This window comes from Dipteris shenzhenensis, chromosome 2, assembly GCF_047967505.1.
Source record: "Dipteris shenzhenensis isolate YYH24624 ecotype China chromosome 2, Dip_SZ_1.0, whole genome shotgun sequence".
In the NCBI taxonomy this organism is placed as follows: Eukaryota; Viridiplantae; Streptophyta; class Polypodiopsida; order Gleicheniales; family Dipteridaceae; genus Dipteris; species Dipteris shenzhenensis.
This window is the reverse complement of record NC_141597.1, coordinates 28,289,047-28,307,357: the sequence shown is the minus strand read 5'-3', so window position 1 is coordinate 28,307,357 and position 18,311 is coordinate 28,289,047. Positions and strand designations below refer to the sequence as shown.

The following is an 18,311-nucleotide window of genomic DNA, read 5'->3' as shown; positions in this document are numbered from 1 at the left end:
ATATGGGTTTGCTCCTCAGTGGTAGTTGGGAGGGATCTCACTACCCCGATGTGCACCATGGTACTTAAAGTCAACATGGGTGCTTACATATAGGACACTAACGCATCTTCTTGATTCTTTAACAAGATTGAAGGTTGCCCTACACTATTTGTATGTTACCATGGTCACACTTTGTATATTATCATGGTTTGGCATATCGTCAAAGTCAACTTGGAGACTTACATATAAGACACTAACATAGCGTCCAGATCGTTTACAAGGTTGAAGCAATTGCCACACTATTTCCGTGTTACCCTGGTTTGGCACATCAATAGTACTGACTTTGTGCACCTCTGACTTGTGTTTTGTTGAATGTTCCCCTTAAGCTGTGCTCAATTCCGCGGTTCTCTTGACCTTCACTCTCACCTGTGTAGTGGTAAGTTCGTCGCAAGAGGGAACATTGGCGGGTGAGAGGCATGATGACGTGGACGGTGACAGGGGGCTGTCAGCTAGGTGGTGATCAATGATGATGTGGCAAAAAGCCAGCGTGGCATGGTCTGCAAAAGAACATGAGGGAACAGAAAGAAACATAAAAATAAAAAGAAAGGCCGTCTCCCTTATAGTAGTAGAGCTGTCGAAAGCTCCATCGAAAGAAGACGCATTCGCAGAATCCGAAGCGCTAAGCAGCAAACACAGCTCCAGATTTGGAGCTCCTACAAGAAGAATACGGGCAGTCGAACCATTAGCAGAAGCCTAGGCAGAAGCAGAGCCAGTAACAGAAAGTAGAGCTACAGATTTCAAGAACAACAAGAACAAGGAGAAGCCTCGGCAGAAGCAGAAGCCGTAACAGAAAGTAGAGCTACAGATTCGACGAACAAGAAGAACAAGAAGAACCAGAAGAAGCAGAAGCAGAAGCAGAAGCAGCAGCGCTCCGAAGAAGAAGACGCCGACGACGACGAAGAAGCAGAAGCAGTAGCAGCAGCGGCAGCAGGAGTTGCCGCCAAGAACATCTTCAGGTTAGCATTTTCTTGCCTCTCCTTGCTTACTTCCCTGATCTTTCGCTCCATCGTGATGCCTTGGGATGAGATTTTACGCACAGCAGGTTTGCCTGCCTGCTTCCACCCTTGAACTTCCTGCATTGTTTGCTTTAGGGGAACTCTCTCCTCTTTATTGACCACACGCATTACGCCTTGTTTTCAAAGATTGCGTTTCTTAATCCTTTGCCATTTCAAGAAACGCTGCCGCATCTGTCTGATCGCCCCGATTTTTTGCTGCTGCAGCTGGTGGCATTCGGCCGACAGCGACAAAACCGGTATTTAGCACTGAGAAAGAATTCGCTGTCAAGTTGTGTGGGCACTGCCATTGGAACTCGTTACATGACAGTAATCACGAAACAGCTTGTGATAATGGAACGAGGGCAGATCTTCGTGAAAATCGCCATGCCACTCGGACAGTGATAGAGGCGTACTTTATAATTAAGCGGAGGCTCTAATGTAGAATCCTTGATTTCGTACAGAGTGAGCGGTAGGTTGTTTTGTTCTGTACGCTTTCTTCAAGACTGTGCCGTTGTCTCCAATGGACGTATGGACTCTTAAGCACAGATTTCTGGGTTCAAGTATACTGGCTATCTCAGAGATTGGACCAACAGGACGAAAGCAACGCCACCGAGGGAATGCTTACCGTTAGTAATCGGCATAGCGTGGATATCCCCAAATTTTTCATGGTCTTTTTGACTACCTTAAGAGGTGTTGTGCATCATGGTGGAGAAACGAGTTTATGAAGTCTGGAAAGGAAGCAATGTAAGGGACCTCCCCACTTATTCCATTATTTTTACTTATGAATAACGACTCTCAAACCATCATAACGGTTATCTTAATTATGCTGTAGCCCATCGGCATCATTTTTCAGCGCTCTTTTTTTGAAAGTGCGGTACAGAATAAAAATGCACTATTTCCTCTTCTATAGTCATAGCCAAACAAAGACACGTATCATTCCAGTCGTAGTCTCTGGTACATGACTCTTTAAAGTAGAGATGCATTGACATAAAGACAAACAACAACGAATGAAAGAGCCGTGAAACTGAGGTCTCTCTTGCCTAGTAACCTGGTCTAGCCATGTTATGGCTAAAGTCTCTATGCATTTAGTAGTTCTATTGGAAAGGGCTAGTTCTGTCTGCATGTGACCTAGCATTGAGCACAAAAGTTATCGTGTGGCTACTTTTCAAGTTCAAAGTGCTGTAGTTGAGCTCTATTTCAGCTCGGAGTTTCCTTTGGCAACAGTAACACCTTTTTTCATGTAAGGACAAGTATCTGAGAAGTGTACACTTAAATGCCCTATTATCGTTTCTCTCAGCATGCAGTCGAATTGGTGCAGTTTTTCAGGCCTTGCTCTATGTGCAAGGTGTGTTTATGCTGTATCTACATGTTGCCCTTAAACTTGCGTCCTCTTGTGCTCTGTGCATGTCGTAGCAAATTTTCAAGGAAAGTCTTATTAATCCAGATCACACAAGGGCTTTAGGTTTTAAGCTGTTGCTGCCTATTTATTTATCTATTATGGTTTGAATGGATTCTTACTTATTTGTATGAATGAATAATCACACATATATTCAGGGGCTGGAAGACTCTCCTTCCCCTCATTGTCATTGGCATATACAGCCCGTGGCCATGCTGGCTAGGTTTGCGCAATCAGCAGCCTGTTGGCATCCACATAGGCAGCACCAGGAGCTTCTAGGAGCTGCGTCAGCAGCGTGCCAAGCAGCCACACAGGCTCCATGTGGGTGCCACATGGCAGTTGGCTGACATCAGCAGACCCTGCCAGTCTGGTCGGGACAGATCAGACTTGGGTTGGCCAATTAGGCAGGCCTAGGTCGGTGCAGTTCTAGGCCTTGGGGCCTATAAAAGCCAGCTCCCTTGGCCTCATTTCTCATCCACCTTTGAGGCTATTCCAGGACAGGTTTACCTCCAGCCAGCAGCAGTCTTCAGGACCAGATCGGGCCAGGCAGGTAGCAGCGGTCTTCAGAAGCGGATCAGGCCAGGCAGGTAGCAGCAGTCCAGCTCCCTCCTGCAGCATCTACATCTGCATCTCCATTCCAGACCAGGCTTCATCGCTTGGATAGCAAGAGTAGGGTTGCATCAGAGCAGCCCTCAGGTCACAGATCTACAGTGAGGGATCTTCCCCCCCCATACATTACTTCTCCATTCTTTTGCAGTGAAGGTTCTCCTTCCATACAATACTTTTTCTTTCAGTTATCTACAATCGTATTCAGCCCTATTGGGCAGACATTTATTCAGTTCATTTTCCCCTCTTTGGAGGCCCGTTATATTCATCCTCAGATTCTCACACCAACCTCACAGCTTCCACTTGTGTTTGTGAGTCATTATTCTGTTAGCTCAGTCTGCATCAGTAGGAGAGAGAGTGATTGAGTCTTTCTCCCTGCTGCATTGGTATCAGAGCTTCAGATGTTCTTTCTAGAGATACAGAGGTTCAGTCAGGATAGACAAGATTCGTAAACCATGGATGCCAGTGGCAAGTCCAAACCTAGTGTGGAGGAAAACGTTGCTTATGCAGCCCCTCCACCGCTAATAGCACCTCTGGTCGTTGAGGCCCTGATGATAGTTTTTGCCATGGTAGCCATGATGCAGATGCAGCAACAGTAGTTAGAGAACCTTTTTGCACGCATGCTTCAGCTCCAGGAGATGCGGGATGATCGTGATCAGGCCGCCAAAGAGCGCGAGAGAGCAGCTCTCAGGAGGCAAAAGAAGAGTGTGATCTTGAGGCCTAAGAAGTTAGGGAGCTGAGAGAGCGCACAGCTCAAGTGGTGAAGGAAAAATGGGATTGTTAAGTGTGTAGTGATCCATGCCTTCAAAACATGGAAGCATTTTCTGTATGGACAGGATTTTACTGTTTGGACATATCATCAGGCATTGAAGTGGCTTCAGACAATGCCAGCTGCACAGTGGTCTAACCACTAGGTTCAATGGAGGCAAACTTTTCAGTAGTTTGGTGGAAGGATTGTACCAGCCTGGACAGAAAATGTCGTGGCTGATGCTCTCAGTAGATGAGGATGGTTGCCTCCATCTCCGTAGTTCAGGAGTCTTCTCTTGCAGTGATGTGCCAGCAGCACCCTACCGACTCAGATTTTTAGGTACATTGGTACATGATTCTGCTTGATAACCAGCCTGGTGAGTATGCCATACATGATGGGTGGCTATTTTTTTGAGGACGCCTTTGTGTATTGCCCCAGTTCCGTGCTACGGTACCCCATGATATGCACGATTTCATAGTTCTCAGACACCGAGGGGTTGCATGCACTGTAGAGAAAGATCGAGCGCAAGTTTTTCTTGCCTTGTTTACGCAGTGATGTCCAGGAGTTTGTGTCTCACTGCCAGAGATTCCAGCAGGTGAAGGTATCCCATGGGAAGTTGCCAAGTCTTCTTCAGCCCCTTGAGAGTCTGGGTCAGCCGTTCGAACATATTAGCATGGATGTTGTCACTGACCTTCCACTGGCCATTGGGTCAAGGAATACTATGTGTCAGACCATTGTCGATAGGTTCAGCAAATTTGTCATGCTTATTCCATGCTAGGGTACCATCGATGTGAATTCATGGGTAATTTTTAGAGTTATGTATTTCAAAATTGCCGATATCCTTCAAAATCTGCCTTTTAAATAGCCCAGCGCCCTTAGAAAATCGTATGGTTTCTCTTTTGCATCCAAAATCACTTCCTATATCAATGCCTACGTGCACTTGTGCACTCTTGTTGCAAGAGAAGTAGATTGACTATCCAGTTCTTTATCTGTTAAATGTGACGTTTTATAAATTGTTTTGTTCTTTGTATGCGTGGTGAGAATTGTGAGATTATCGATGCTTATATATATGTTATTGAATGATCTGTCCAATAAGCAGAAGAAGTTCCAGCGTTTGTTCTTTCCTTTAGTATAGTGCTTCATATGTAGTCTAATTGGCTGTCATACATTTTTGTTGTTTTTTTTTTAAATGCAATGGTAATTAAAAGTTCCCATTGTTTTTGGACTACCAAAGGTAAGGCTCGAGTGAATGTTTGTGTTTTGGGTTATTTATGGGAAATGTGCAAGGCGTTGGAGTAAAAGAGGTCTTGAAAATTGAATGCCATAGATTTTCATGTGAAAATTTTCTTGAAAATGATGAGGAGAGAGGAAAGTGAAGATGAGCAACAAGAAGACAAGATGAAAATGGGAGAAGATAAGAAAGATAAAGGTAATAGGTAGGAAAGAAGAGCAATACAACAAAGGTAATGCATGAGGTTAAAGAATGGGTGGGAAATGCAAATGGAAAGGTTAGATGCTAAGGGATTGAATACCATTGCATGGTAAGTGACTTTCAAGAAAAGGGTTCAATAATATATGTAGCACTTAACATAGGTGTGTATGGATGGTATACAAAATCATCTTATGGATACTTTCCCAAAACAGGTTTTTAAATTATGATATTGAAAGAAGGTACCCTTCTAAAAATAAAAGGTTGAATAAAATCTGTTTCCCGTTTGCTTTATCTTAAACGCATATCAGATATGGTTTTGATCCTTTATCAAATGTTCTAGTTTGTATATCCTCTCATTAATCTATAAGTTTTTGGAGGATCCTTACAAAATAATCAAGTTAAACAGTCCAATTTGAGTGCATTTGCAATCAATGCAGAAGCAGCACGATAAGTTGGCAAGCCTTGAAGCAGTACTACCATGAATGTGTACTGCAGTTACTTAAGTAGCAATTCTCCAAGCTAAAATAACCTTGCCCAATACCACACCAAACAAGTGTGCTACTTCATGGTGCAAATATGGACAAAGTCCCTTGGCCTTCAAGAGCCCTTTTTCTTTATTTAGTCCAAAATTTCAATGAGTGGAAAGACTATACTCATTGATATCAAGAAATTTGGCATTTTCTATCAACCATCAAGGACGCATCGTGGACTTTCATCATGAAGAAAGCAACAAGAGACTTGTTGTTGCAATTCATGAAGAAGGCAAACGATCTCTGGAGAAAACCCCACTACAACTGGGGGAAAACCTGGTGCTTGAGAGCTCGGAACTCACAGCTCAACAACCAAGTGGAAGGGAGCACATGGGAGTGGATGAACTGCTCCACTACCTTGCTCCTCAGGTGAAAGACTGGGCTGGCTCTACTCTTCTGCCAGGCCCCTGCAATGTGTGATGATCTGCTCCACAAGAGATAGTGAGACACCAAGGAGGGGGGCCTATAAATATCCCCATCCTCTCCCTGGTCGGTCAGCAAGAAGGGGAGCCGACTAGCTGCTCTCCCTGGCCAACTTATATGCAGGGGGACCGACCCCCCTCTGCCCTCTATAAAGGCTGATTGGCAGCCCTATTGCACCTCCTAGAGGGTTGATCACCTGCCTTGCTCATGGCACACATCCCTATAAGAGGGCACACCCCTCTAGGCCTAGGGGGGCTGACTCAGCAGGTCCTACATGAGCTGACCGGACCCGGTGTTCCCTTATAAAGGGCTCACCTCCTCCAACATACAAGGAGGCTGCCTAGAGCCGACTAGATCTACTCTCACAGGGCGGGCACACCCACAGCTCAAGCCCTCTCTTTCCCTACCCTAGCCTCACACTAGGCGGGCACACCCACAAACAAGGCCCTCTCTCTCTACGGTGACATCAAGAGATGTTGAACTCCAACACGCCCTCTCAGCTCCTGGATGGAACAGAGACGCTAGGGAGCTGGGTGTGCCGCTAGAACAACTAGAGGAATCCGTCGTGTGATGCTCCACTGCTGAAGACCACCATAGGTACTGTTGAAGAAGCCTCCCCATGGCACAAACTGCCTCTGCACGTCATTGGAAACTTGGAACTGTTGTTCCTAGGCCGCAGGTGCTAGGTACACTCCTTTGATCTGGTACTGGGTCATCTGGTACAATAATCCAACTGTTGGTATTGGTACATCATGCCAACAAAGGATCCAGGAACAATAATCCAACTGATACTGCCTTTGGTGCAAGGTCTGCTTCCTTGCATGGGCACCTGAATTTAGAGCTAGATAGCCCCCTCTGAATCCCCCTCTCAAGTCCAAACTAGTACACTGTCGCCATATCAATGAACTTCAGTGCTCCAATGACAACGGGCATATAACAGCTCACAAGGATCAATCAATTGTGTCTGGGTTCTCGCAGTGGCAATCTAATGACCCATCCGGATCTCTAGCAGCATCAGACAATAGCTGTAGTAGAACACTAGGAGACCCCCTCTAGATTTGTTAGGTCATAACGTCCAAACAAAATAGAAACTGGTAACAAGTTGCCACCTGAGTCAGTGGGAACAACTCCTTGTGGAGGTCCTGCCTGATAGCCTACCTCGATAAATGACTCCTTGCTCGGTGCACTTGATCAACAGGTCCAGCTGCCACAGACAAGCAAGCAATCCTCCATCTAGATCCGGAAAGCCTGTTGGCAGCGCCTGCCTCGTGCTACTAGAAGGCTGGAGTATACGTGGTCGCAACAGTCACACTATTGGTCACCTGGTTACTGGACCCCTCTGCGTTCCTTTGGGGACACTGACACTAATAATGACCTTTTTGGCCACATCAGTTACACGTACGGGATGCCTTGAGAGCTTCTCGTTCCTTAGCTGTCAACAACTGCTTTGTGCCTTTCTGATCAACTGTCAAAGCCTCAAGGCTGACTGTCGTAAGTACGATCGATGAAGCGCTTCTCTTGGTCAAGCACCATGGGCACCAATTCCTCCCAGGTCAACTCATTCACCCTACCACTGGTGATCTAGGATGAAGAAGGCTCTGTACTAAAAGGATAACTGGGATAGTAGAGTAATGTCATGTCCTCTGATGAAATATGCTTCCTTGCTTGAAGGATCTCTTGTAACTTGTTGATGTGGTCCCGCATCGATGAAGACTTCTTGGGATCCAACCACCTCATGTGGACCATTAGTGAGACCCTCTTCATGAGAGAGGTTCGGTTATACATGGACGCCAAATGCTCCCATATACTTTTGGCCATTGTCATGTGCTTCACGTGATTAATCACATGAGGAGTACAGTTAAGAAATATAAATGATCTTACTGTGGCATTAACACGGTCCACAGTTGGGACAGAGTGTCGGCCTCCTTTTGAGCCAGGATGCCAAGGTCCTCTGCCAGGGGATGTGGTCGGGCAACACCTATCAAGACGAAATCTTCCATGTCGTATGACTGTAACACGGATTCCATCATCACTTACCAAACGCCTTAATTGAGCCCATCTAACTGCCGGTCAACCGGGAACGTGGGCAACACTGGAATTCTAGTCTTGTTCTCTGCCATTTCAGGCAAAGTCGTCATGTCGGAGTGAAGAGGATGATGAATTGAAAGAGAAGATGGATGCTGCTCCTCGGATCTCAAGCCAACCGTGGCTATGATACCATGTGAGAAGTGCAGCAGAAATGAACGGAAGAGAGAGAGAGAGAGAGAGCGCGCCTCACACACACACACTGAGAAGGAGAGAAAGGAGAGAAAGGCACAAGAGAACTGCAAGTAATGTGAGAGTCACAATGAAAGGGTGATACCCTTTCAATAATGTCCCTTGAGATCACTCAAGTTCCATCTTCTCATTTACACCTACCCTTATCCTATGACCCATGCATCTACCATTCAATGCACCTAAATGCACCCTTCCCTTCCTATTGCCCCTGGGACCTAGACACGAGTGTGCATATCTTTATTAATAAAATAAGTATCACATGTCCAAATTTGATGCCGTCTGAAGCATCTGGTCCAGCTCGACTAGTTCTATCTACTTAGATGATCCACCGCCATAACAAATCGGTCGGTGTCCATCATAAATACAAATACATGTTACACCATTGGCGTATAATATACAATAATGTTTTAATGTCTACTAATCACGGATTAGTGATTTCTCTTGTCATGACACTCCCTCCCGTTTGAATGGACAGAAGTCCTCTTTTGGATCCTCTCTTGTCTCTTTCTCTTGCGTACACTTCTCTTTTACTTCTGCATATGCATCTCCTCTTCATAATCTGCAACTTGTCTTCTCCTGGTAGTACACGATCTCTTCTGAATCAGAACTTAAATCTCATCTTCAAGTTCTGGTTCCTGTTGATGTTGAATATTCAAAATGCAGAAGTACCACTGCAGTGCCTCTTCAATATCTCTTCATACTCAGAACTCTCTTATGAATACCAAGCTGCTGAAGTCTCTTCATAATAACCTGCTCAATAAGCTGAAACATGTTCTCAACAAACTGGTGAGTATTCAAAAGATGTGCTCTCACCCAATTGTGTTATTGAACTAGGTAGACCTTGGCCATAGTTGATTTTGTGATGGAGAACTACTTAGTCTATAGAAACTATAGACCTTCAATCTCTTTTTCCAACTCTTCTATTTCAGCCCTATTCATCCTCTCAGGCGCTCTACATGGAGGAGAAAAATATTTATTCTGTGTCCATACTCTACAATGAATATGCCTACTCTCTATTCAATTCACACATCCATACACCAGTGTTGGCTGAATGGATAGCATTTACTCTTGGTTCTATGTTCACCGTAGAGTCTTGGGATGATGAGGTAGAAGCCTCACCCTCCTACTTGGATGCTTTGCCTTTCCCTTTTACAGAATTGGCTTTGGCAATTTTGGCTAATAGAGTAGGACATTTATACCATGGATGCCCTGGCTTATGTTTCTTACGTCTGAAACATTTACCCTCCTTAATTAGCTTTTTCTTCTCATCGTCAGTCTTGGGTATCCATCCAGGACGTGATTGGCTGCTGACATTTTGTACAATAGCTTTCTCTTTTCCTTTGTTGAAAGGCTTCCGAGGATTCAATTTCCTCTCAGTAATCTCAGCCAATTTAGTGAGGTCTTTCGAGGTGGTTGGGTTGAACATTTCAACCTCATACCTCACAGGGGCTAGGGCTGCTAAATACTTCTTCCTTCTATCATCCTCGCTCTTCTCAGGTAACTCTAAAGAAAGTTTCCAGAACCTAGCTGTAAATTCAGCGTTACTCTTGTTATCGAATTGCTTGAACCTTTCCCAGCGGAAGGTCAATTCTTCTTCATGCCTCATAGGCATGAAAGTGGCCTTAAGTTGCTCTACAAATTTGGACCATTGAAGAATAGGCTCTTTTCCCGTTTGTGATAAGGACCACCACATCGAAGCATCCTTTTGTAGATGCAGTGTGGCAAGAGCAAGCTTCTCGTGGTCGGTCTTATCTTGATGGGCAAAATATAGCTCAAAATGGCAAATCCAGTTGAGGATTTTATCCGCCTCTCTTGCTCCATTATACTTTGGGAATTCTATTGTCTCTCAAGGTTGAAATTTGGCTCTCTTTGAGGAGGTACCTAAATCTTCATCTCCAAAATTCAGCACTCTCTTAGTCCCAAATTTTGTCATAATAGACTGTTCAATCATATGGCTAAGCTGAGATGTGAGAGATGGGAGAGTAGAATGCAAGAGTGAGAGCAAGAGTGAGTTGAACGTCTGAATAGAAGAAGTGTAAAGAACAACACAGAGTGGGGTTTTGTCTAAGTGACAAAACCCTTATCCTATCTACTAACCGTAGTTAGGGATTGGAATGTGGTTAGGGGAAAAAACCTCAGAGAGGGAAAAGTGCGCCTAACCTACTTATTACCTTACATTGGCCACTGCCTAGAATATACCAATAGTTGTAACACCCCCTGTAGTGCCAATGTGGTGTACAAGGTAGTGATCAATCACCAAAGGAGATAAATTTAGGGCTCTACGAAATGCCTCAAACTTCTCACGTGGAAGTGCTTTGGTGAAGATGTGTGCAACATTGTCATATGTTGACACATAGATCATACTGATCTCCCCTGCATACAACTTCTCTTTGACATAATGATAATGAGCCTCGGTGTGCTGCGAGCATGAAATACAGGATTCTTTGCCATTGCTATAGCACTCTGACTATCAGTGAGAATTGGAGAAGGACCCTCCAATAAGAGATGAAGATCCACGAACAAATGACGCAGCCAAAGACATTCAACTGTTGCTGTGAAAGCTGCCCTGTACTCAGCTTCACATGAGGAAGTAGCCACTGTAGATTGTTTCTTACTCAGCCAAGAAATGCAAGCTTTGCCCAAAAAGAAACAATTACCACTAGTGGACTACCTGGTATCATAGTCTCCAACCCAATCTGAATCACGGTAAGCATGCATCTACAAGTCAACCCCCTTGGGAAACATCAAGCCATAAGACTTTGTGCCTTGCAAATAACGGAAGATGCCTTTTACAGCCTGCCAGTTTGTAGTCTTTAGGTTGTGCATATACCTGCTCACCTGAGATACTGCATACTGAATATCGGGCCTTGTATTGCACAAATAGATGAGGCATCCAACAGCCTGGCTGTAAAGTGTGACATCCATTGATTCACTTGCATCATACATAGTAAGCTTCAGCCCCGGCTCCATGGGAGTGGCTATAGGCTTACAATCATGCATATATGAAAATGAATTGCTCCCAGGTGCTACGTTTTGCTGTTGGCATCTCAAAGAAAGAGACGCCGCCCTGCTGTCTTCCCTAAACTCCAGGTTGTTAAAGTCACCTCCAACAATCCAGGAGTCTACATTCGGAAGACACTCTGACAGCCTCCTCCAAAAGGTTGGTCGGTGCTGTCTGCACGCTGGGGCACACACGTTCAGGATCCCAATCCTGGGCTCTCCCGTCCGAACTCCCATCCTAGAATGAGCTTGTCCTGATCATAGACCTTTGGAGCCAAAGTCTGTGAGAGAGATGCAGACCCCTACGCTCCGTCCTATTGCGGCGGACCACTCCTCTGAGCCTGTCCCTGGGAGAAGGTGGTGACGTTGTTTGATGTCTGAGGTGAAAACATGTACTCCTGAATCAAAAGGATGTCCACTGCGCATCCTACCACTACCCTCTGCAACTCTTGTCGGAGTATCAAGTACTGCGCTGGCTACGAAGACGGTCATGGAGCCCGTGCACGTTCCAACTCACTATGGTCCAACTCATGAGGACGGGTGTGTCAAGAACAAGGCTCTCCTGTGAGTGGGTGCTAGTTCCAGAAAGACTGCTTGTGTGACTTTGCCGGGGGTTTGGAGGGCGAATAGTCCGTGTCTGTGCGGCGATGTACTAGGGTGGATATCGGCTCAATACCGATCTTCCATGCCCACTTCATCATGAAGGAGGCTTTCACCCCGAATAGCTCCACACACTTCTAGAGGGGCCAGTAGTATGCTTGCTCCACCTTTGGCTCTAGCGGCAATCTCATAACTCCTACCGCCAAACCACTCATCGGCTTCTTGCGCGTGAAGCTCAGCTGGAAGTTCACCTCCGCGCCATGGACGTGCCTAAGGTCGAGTCCTTGTGGCCCCATCCACTCGTCCATCATGCGTGAAATTTGATCTCCCGTAATAGTATCAAACATCTCTAGGGACCACTTCTCCAACCCTGTGGAGGCAAACTGGAATCTCCAAACGGGGTGTGTCTGAGATTCCATTGCATTGATCAAACCTCCCTTCCGGGGCTGTAGGACCATGAGCGTTACCTCTAGTGGTAGAGGATAGGAGTCCATAATCTCCAGATAGTTCCAAGGTCCTAACCTCCAGAAGTCCTGTGGTAAGGGACGCCTAGGCTGGAGGTTGGGGGCTACTCTCCGGGAGGACAAGCCCCGTTTCTTAGGATACCTCCCTGAACGGACCGGCTGTTGGGATGAGGAAGCAAAAAGGGGCGTCATCTTTGCCTTGCTTATTAGGAGGGGTGTTGAGGCGGAAGAATCTGCTTTGGAGGTGGAGAGGGGGGCGGCAGGGGTAGGGGCGCGGGGGGCGGGTGGTGAGAGTGATCATAGCAGGGGGGGCTGGGGGGGAGGGACCGGGGGGGACTCGGGAGGGGGGTGGGAGGTGGAAAAGAAGAGGGGGCGGGGTGTAGAGGGGGAGGGGGAGGAGGAGGGATAGGGACGACCACAGGCCCCCTGCTGATCAGGCTCGTCGGGCTCTGGATCCGCTCCTTCGCAGCTCGGGCTAGCATCCGCGGCTTCCGCCATCGCCGCACCTGGAGCTCCTGGGGCTCACTACTACTACAAGAGTGAGTGTGGAGGCTAAACCTCCGAAATGGGAGGATCATCTGGATGGGCGGTGGCCCTTGCTTCTAGGGGAGGTGGCTGCTGCTGTTCCTCCTTCGAGTCCTCTCGATCAACCCCGTCCCTCTTTCTCGTTTGGCTCTCTGCCTGCGGCGCTTGTGGGCCTGTTTGCTTGGTTTCTTTTTCTTTTTAACCTGGGTCCATTCCCCTTCGAGGAGGTAACCTAGGGGTTCTGAGACTCCTGTTGCTTTTTCCAGCTGAGCTCCCCCGATACAGCCTTGACACTGGTGGAGCAGAGCCCCATCCTCCTTGGCCCGCATCTGGTGTACCTCTTTCCTTGGTACCATGGCTTTACAATGGAGAACATGGACACGACACACCATGTTCCCCGCTTCCCGGTTACGCTTCGCTTCCCGGTTACGCTTCGCTTCCCAGGGCTCCCAAAGGAGTACAGAGCCATCCTCCCCTCCATTGATCGAGCATTTGGCACAGTGCTCGAGTCTCCGCCAAATTCGGCCGTAGCATTGGTAGCAGATGACGGGGTCCCTAGGATCAGACAAGTGGTTGAGAGCCCAGAGTCCCTCCCAAAGTTGATTCTTCTAGAGACCCTTTAAGGGGGTACACTTCGCCAACGAGAGGAGATTTCTGGGTTACCATGCCAATGTCTCCGTTGTAGGCTGATGGGTCACCTAGCCAAAGATTGCCCCCGTGGCCATGGCCGAGTGCCTCCCCCCCCACCCCACTAGAGCAGGCAGAGTCAACAGGCCTGAGTCCAGCGCCATCTCAGGCAATTCTCTCCCATAGATGGTGACCTCCTGAATGTGGTCGCCCTCTAGTACCAAGCTTGCCTGGATCAACTCTCGCACCTGTCGCCTTGTTGGTGTGAGGCCCACAATTTTGCCCAATTGTGTCGCCTTGTTGGTGTGAGGCCCACAATTCTGCCCACAGTTGCCTTATCCTGAAGGGATTGAACTGCGTGTTGAACCTGTTGTTTGTCGGCTAGCGAAAGAAGGACCTTAACAGTTGTGGGATTCGAGGGTGTTGCCATAGAGCCCCTCTGGCCAGGCCAAAGGTCACCACCAAGATCTTCTTCCTTCTGACAAACACGAATGCTCTTGCTGCTGGTGAGGAAAGGAAGGAAAAGGGGGAGGTGGGGCGAGGGGAATGGACAATGCGGGAGGGCGGAGGCGAAGAAGGGGAAAGAAGGGAGAAGCGGAGGAGAGAGGATGGAGAAGCAGCGGGGTGGGGTCAAGAAGAGAGCGGAAGGGAGGTGGAGGGGGAAGGAAGCCTGGGGGGGCGGAGAGGAGGCAGGAGGGGGGCGAAAAAGGGGAGGCGGGGGTGAAAGTGTGAAAGGGCGGGAGGGCTGTGAAAAGAAGGCGGGGGAGAGAAGGAGGTGGCGAGTGGGGAGGTGGTGCGGAAGGCAGAAGGGGAGGCCACGCGGGGAGAGATGGTGAGGTGGGGAAGGTGTCGGGAGGAGGGTGGAGAGGAAGCGAGGCGGGGGCAGAGCGGTGGCCTAGGTGGAGGAGAGGCGAGGTGGAATGGCAGCCGAGGCGGGGGTGGGGGTGAGGTGAAGAGGAGGCGGAGGGGAGGCTAGAGGCGGCGTGGCGATGGCGGGCAGCGGGAGCAGCCAGGTCCATAGGGGCGCGTACTCTTCCTTTGAGTGACTCATATAGGTTCATTGCCTGCTAGATCATGATATTTGCAACTCTTGGAGTCTTCGAATCATGTGGGCTCATGGGACTATGTCAAAGGCCTTCCGAAAGTCTACAAAGTAACCATAGACTTTCACACACACAAACACACACACACACACACACACACACACACACACACACGTGCGCACGCACACAAAGAGAGAGAGAGAGAGAGAGAGAGAGAGAGAGAGAGATTTAACGGCACATTTTGACTGCCTGAAAGCAAGAAATTTCTCTTTATACTTGTGGCTGGTTATACTCTATTCCAAAATGAGGTGACATGATATTTTTGTTTGTGCAGAAGTTTTTCCTATCCGGACGGTTGATTTGAGAGAGAGAGAGAGAGAGAGAGATTTAACAGCACATTTTGACTGCCTGAAAGCAAGAAATTTCTCTTTATACTTGTGGCTGGTTATACTCTATTCCAAAATGAGGTGACGTGATATTTTTGTTTGTGCAGAAGTTTTTCTTATCCGGACGGTTGATTTTTGGACCTGATGTCAGGTCCTTGGCAGTGACAATATTCCTTATAGTTGCACCAGCAGTAATATTCTGCGTCCTTGTTGCAGGCCATCTTCTGCATAAGTTTACAAATTACAATAGTGGCATTGCTGTAGTGGTCGTGGCTGCGGTATTTACTGTTTATGTTAGTGCCTTCTCCTTTCTCTATACAACTATGCAAATCTTTGTAATGCAGTTAATGTACTTTTTTGCTTGAAAGTCCAGCATCCATCCCCCTCCCCCGTCCACCACCCCTTTTGTGCTCACTAATTCTGGATGGGTAACACTGGGCATTTTAGTTTAGAGGAAGTGTCATTATTAATAGAGTAAATGGTGGAGTTGAGAATGACCAAAATGAAGCAATTTCAGATAGAGTTTCTGCGTGCAGGGACACTTTATGTTGAGATTTCGATAAACCCTTAGGCTCATGAAGGTCAGATGTTTACTGTTATCTCATAGAGTATTTGACATGCTAGACCTTTGAAGCCTACACATAGATTTTTCTACACTTTCAACACTTGAGCATTGTTTGTGGTGAAAATCACATGATTAGGGATTGACTAAAAGTTTATGGATTTTTTGCTGCCTGCAAGAACCAAGTTTTTGCAATGGGGGCCCTCTTTGGTGCTCTTTCACTTATCTCTGCCACTCTTAAGGAGGAAGGCAAGCATAACTTTAACAAGGAGAACATATGTGTTTGAGGACAATGACATCTAGTGACGCCCTGCAGAATAAACAACACAAAACCCTCTCCACAACCCCCCCAAACAAAAAAGGAAAAAAAGAAAAAGAAATTCTAGTAATCTTGTATCATTAGTGAGTTGTAGAGCAGAGAAGGAAATTGTAGAGCAGAGAAGGAAATTGCAATGATAGCGAAGAGCAAGGATATTTGTATTGCTTAGAATGCTTGAAGTGTATGATCCATCCAATGAGGGCTGCTTTTATATAGAGAGTGAAGAGCCACTTGGGAAGGGTGCAATCCTTGATGAGAAGGTACGTTACGGTAGTAACTGCGCCTTTAGAGTATTGTGGTAAGTTATTGCTACATTGGGGTAGATTTCAAGAAGTGCAGGCCTAGAAAGGACACTTTTGTGGTTGCTTGAATAAGGTTGGCAGAATGTGGTTGGATCTTGAATAGTTTAAGATCCTTGGTTTTTGAATCTTTGTTGGGATCCATTGGCATCCTTAGACCAAGAACTGCTGGTTGAGGTGGGGCTTTGTTGTTTTGTAGAACCACGGCTGAATGACCCTCGATCCGCTTTGTGTAAGTGATGGCTTTTGAATTGGTTGAGAAATTAGCCTTGAGGACATGGATAGGTAATGTGGAACTAAGTCTTGAGATGAAGACATGTAGCCTATCATCCTTTGTTAAGCCATCGATTTCTAGTACCAATGTGGTAAACTGGGAGATATAGGCAGACAGGGAGATAGTCCCCTCCAAATTGCGAATTTGTAGACGTGGAAGTCTGCATTGGCCGGCACAAATTGCTTACAAAGCACGTGTTCAAAACGGTCCCATTTGGTTACACTTTGCCATCATTGAGGCATCTGTGCCACAAGAGAAAGGCAGTGTCTTTCAATAGGGAGTCATCGATTGCTATTTCTTGCCATTGGGAAGCTTAATTGTGTGAAAAGTGTAAGTGCATCTTTATGAGCCATTGATACACAACCTCAATTGCTGGGAGGAGAAAAGATGGTGAGGTGTCTCTCGAAGAAAATAAAGGAGGTGATCGAGATCCTTGGGCGACACGTGGTGCAGAATATCGACATTGTAAATGCGCCTAGTATATCGGGCATGCATTTTGCACATGGAATCTTGCAAGGCGAGGTTTGTGGAGTTCTCTTGGTAGAGCATGTGATGGAGAGATGTGATGGAGAGAGAAGTGTGGGAAATTGTTGTGTATTCTATGCCCAGTTCTCTGCAATACTTCTCCTGTGAAATAAAGATATTGCTCTTTCCTTGCTTCACCTCAATCCCAAGAAAGTAGTGAAATATGCCTAAGTCAATCATCTCGAACTCCTCCATAAGAAGTCTCTTGACTTGAGCAATCTTCTTCATATGATCCCCATAATGATGAGGTCATCCACATAGAATCAATACTAGCCGCAAATCCCCCTCTGTGTTGAGATAGAGATTTGCCTCTGATGGACTCCGTTGAAGCCCGATCTTCTGAAAGAAAACATCTATTCGCTAGTACCAAGCTCTGGGGGCTTGTTTCAGCCCGTATAAGGCCTTCTTCAACTTGCAGACTTTTGATGGGGATCCTGGGATTTGAAATCCTGGTGGTTGTGCCACATTTACCTCCACCTCCAGGTTACCATTTAAAAATGTAGACTTGACGTCCATCTGAAAAATAGGCCAACTGTGAAGAGTAGCCAAGGCAATGAGAGTCCGAATAGTGACCATCCTAGCTGTGGGGGCAAAGGTCTCGTCGAAGTCAAGTCCTTCTGATTGTGCATAGCCTTTCACCACCAATCTTGCTTTGTACTTGTCCAAGCTCCCATCTGACTTGAACTTAAGCTTGTACACCCATTTAGTCCCGATGACCTTCCGCCTGGTTGGTTTGGGCACTAAATCCCAGGTGTCATTTTTCAAAATGGCATCCATCTCTGCCTTCATGGCTTCCTGCCATTCTGGTATATCCTTCGCTTCCTGGAGAAAACGGGGCTCCGCAAGTTGAGCTACCAAAGCGAAGTTCACGGAGGAAGTCTTCATGTTTCTTTGAGACCGCCGCTCTCTGGAACTGCTCTCGGGTACGTCGGTGACGTGCGTCTGCTAACGTCTTCAAATACCATTGAGGTAGCTTCTTCTTAGATGGAGGTATTTTGGATGAAGTTGACTTGGGAGTTGGCTCTGGAATGGCATGCTCCTCCTCCTCATGCCACAGAGGAAGGTTGAAGATCCGATCCTGAGACAATACCCCAAATTTTTTTGGCAACCAGCAAATGTTTCACCATGTATGACCACATGGGATAATTGGGTCCATCGAGCTTGTCCTCAGCTGAGAACATACCCATCCAGTCATTGCTTCCCATGGCAAAAATAAAGCCCTGAAGGAAAAATGTGCGCTC

At 46.8% G+C, this 18,311-nt stretch overlaps 1 protein-coding gene across 2 annotated transcripts in view; it reads left to right on the top strand.

Annotated features, from left to right (window-relative positions):
* The first annotated feature begins 592 nt into the window (after positions 1 to 592).
* Positions 593 to 18,311, top strand: part of LOC147904574 (putative protein S-acyltransferase 7) — an 86,125-nt gene continuing 68,406 nt past the window's right edge. For both annotated transcript variants that reach the window (XR_015542344.1, XM_087387342.1), the window contains exons 1-3: positions 593 to 995; positions 1,260 to 1,778; positions 15,199 to 15,384. Coding sequence is in view for 1 of the 2 variants with exons in the window: in XM_087387342.1 (XP_087243468.1) it covers positions 1,737 to 1,778; positions 15,199 to 15,384 (228 nt within the window). In the remaining variant the exon portion in view is untranslated. The remainder of the gene's footprint in view (positions 996 to 1,259; positions 1,779 to 15,198; positions 15,385 to 18,311) is intronic.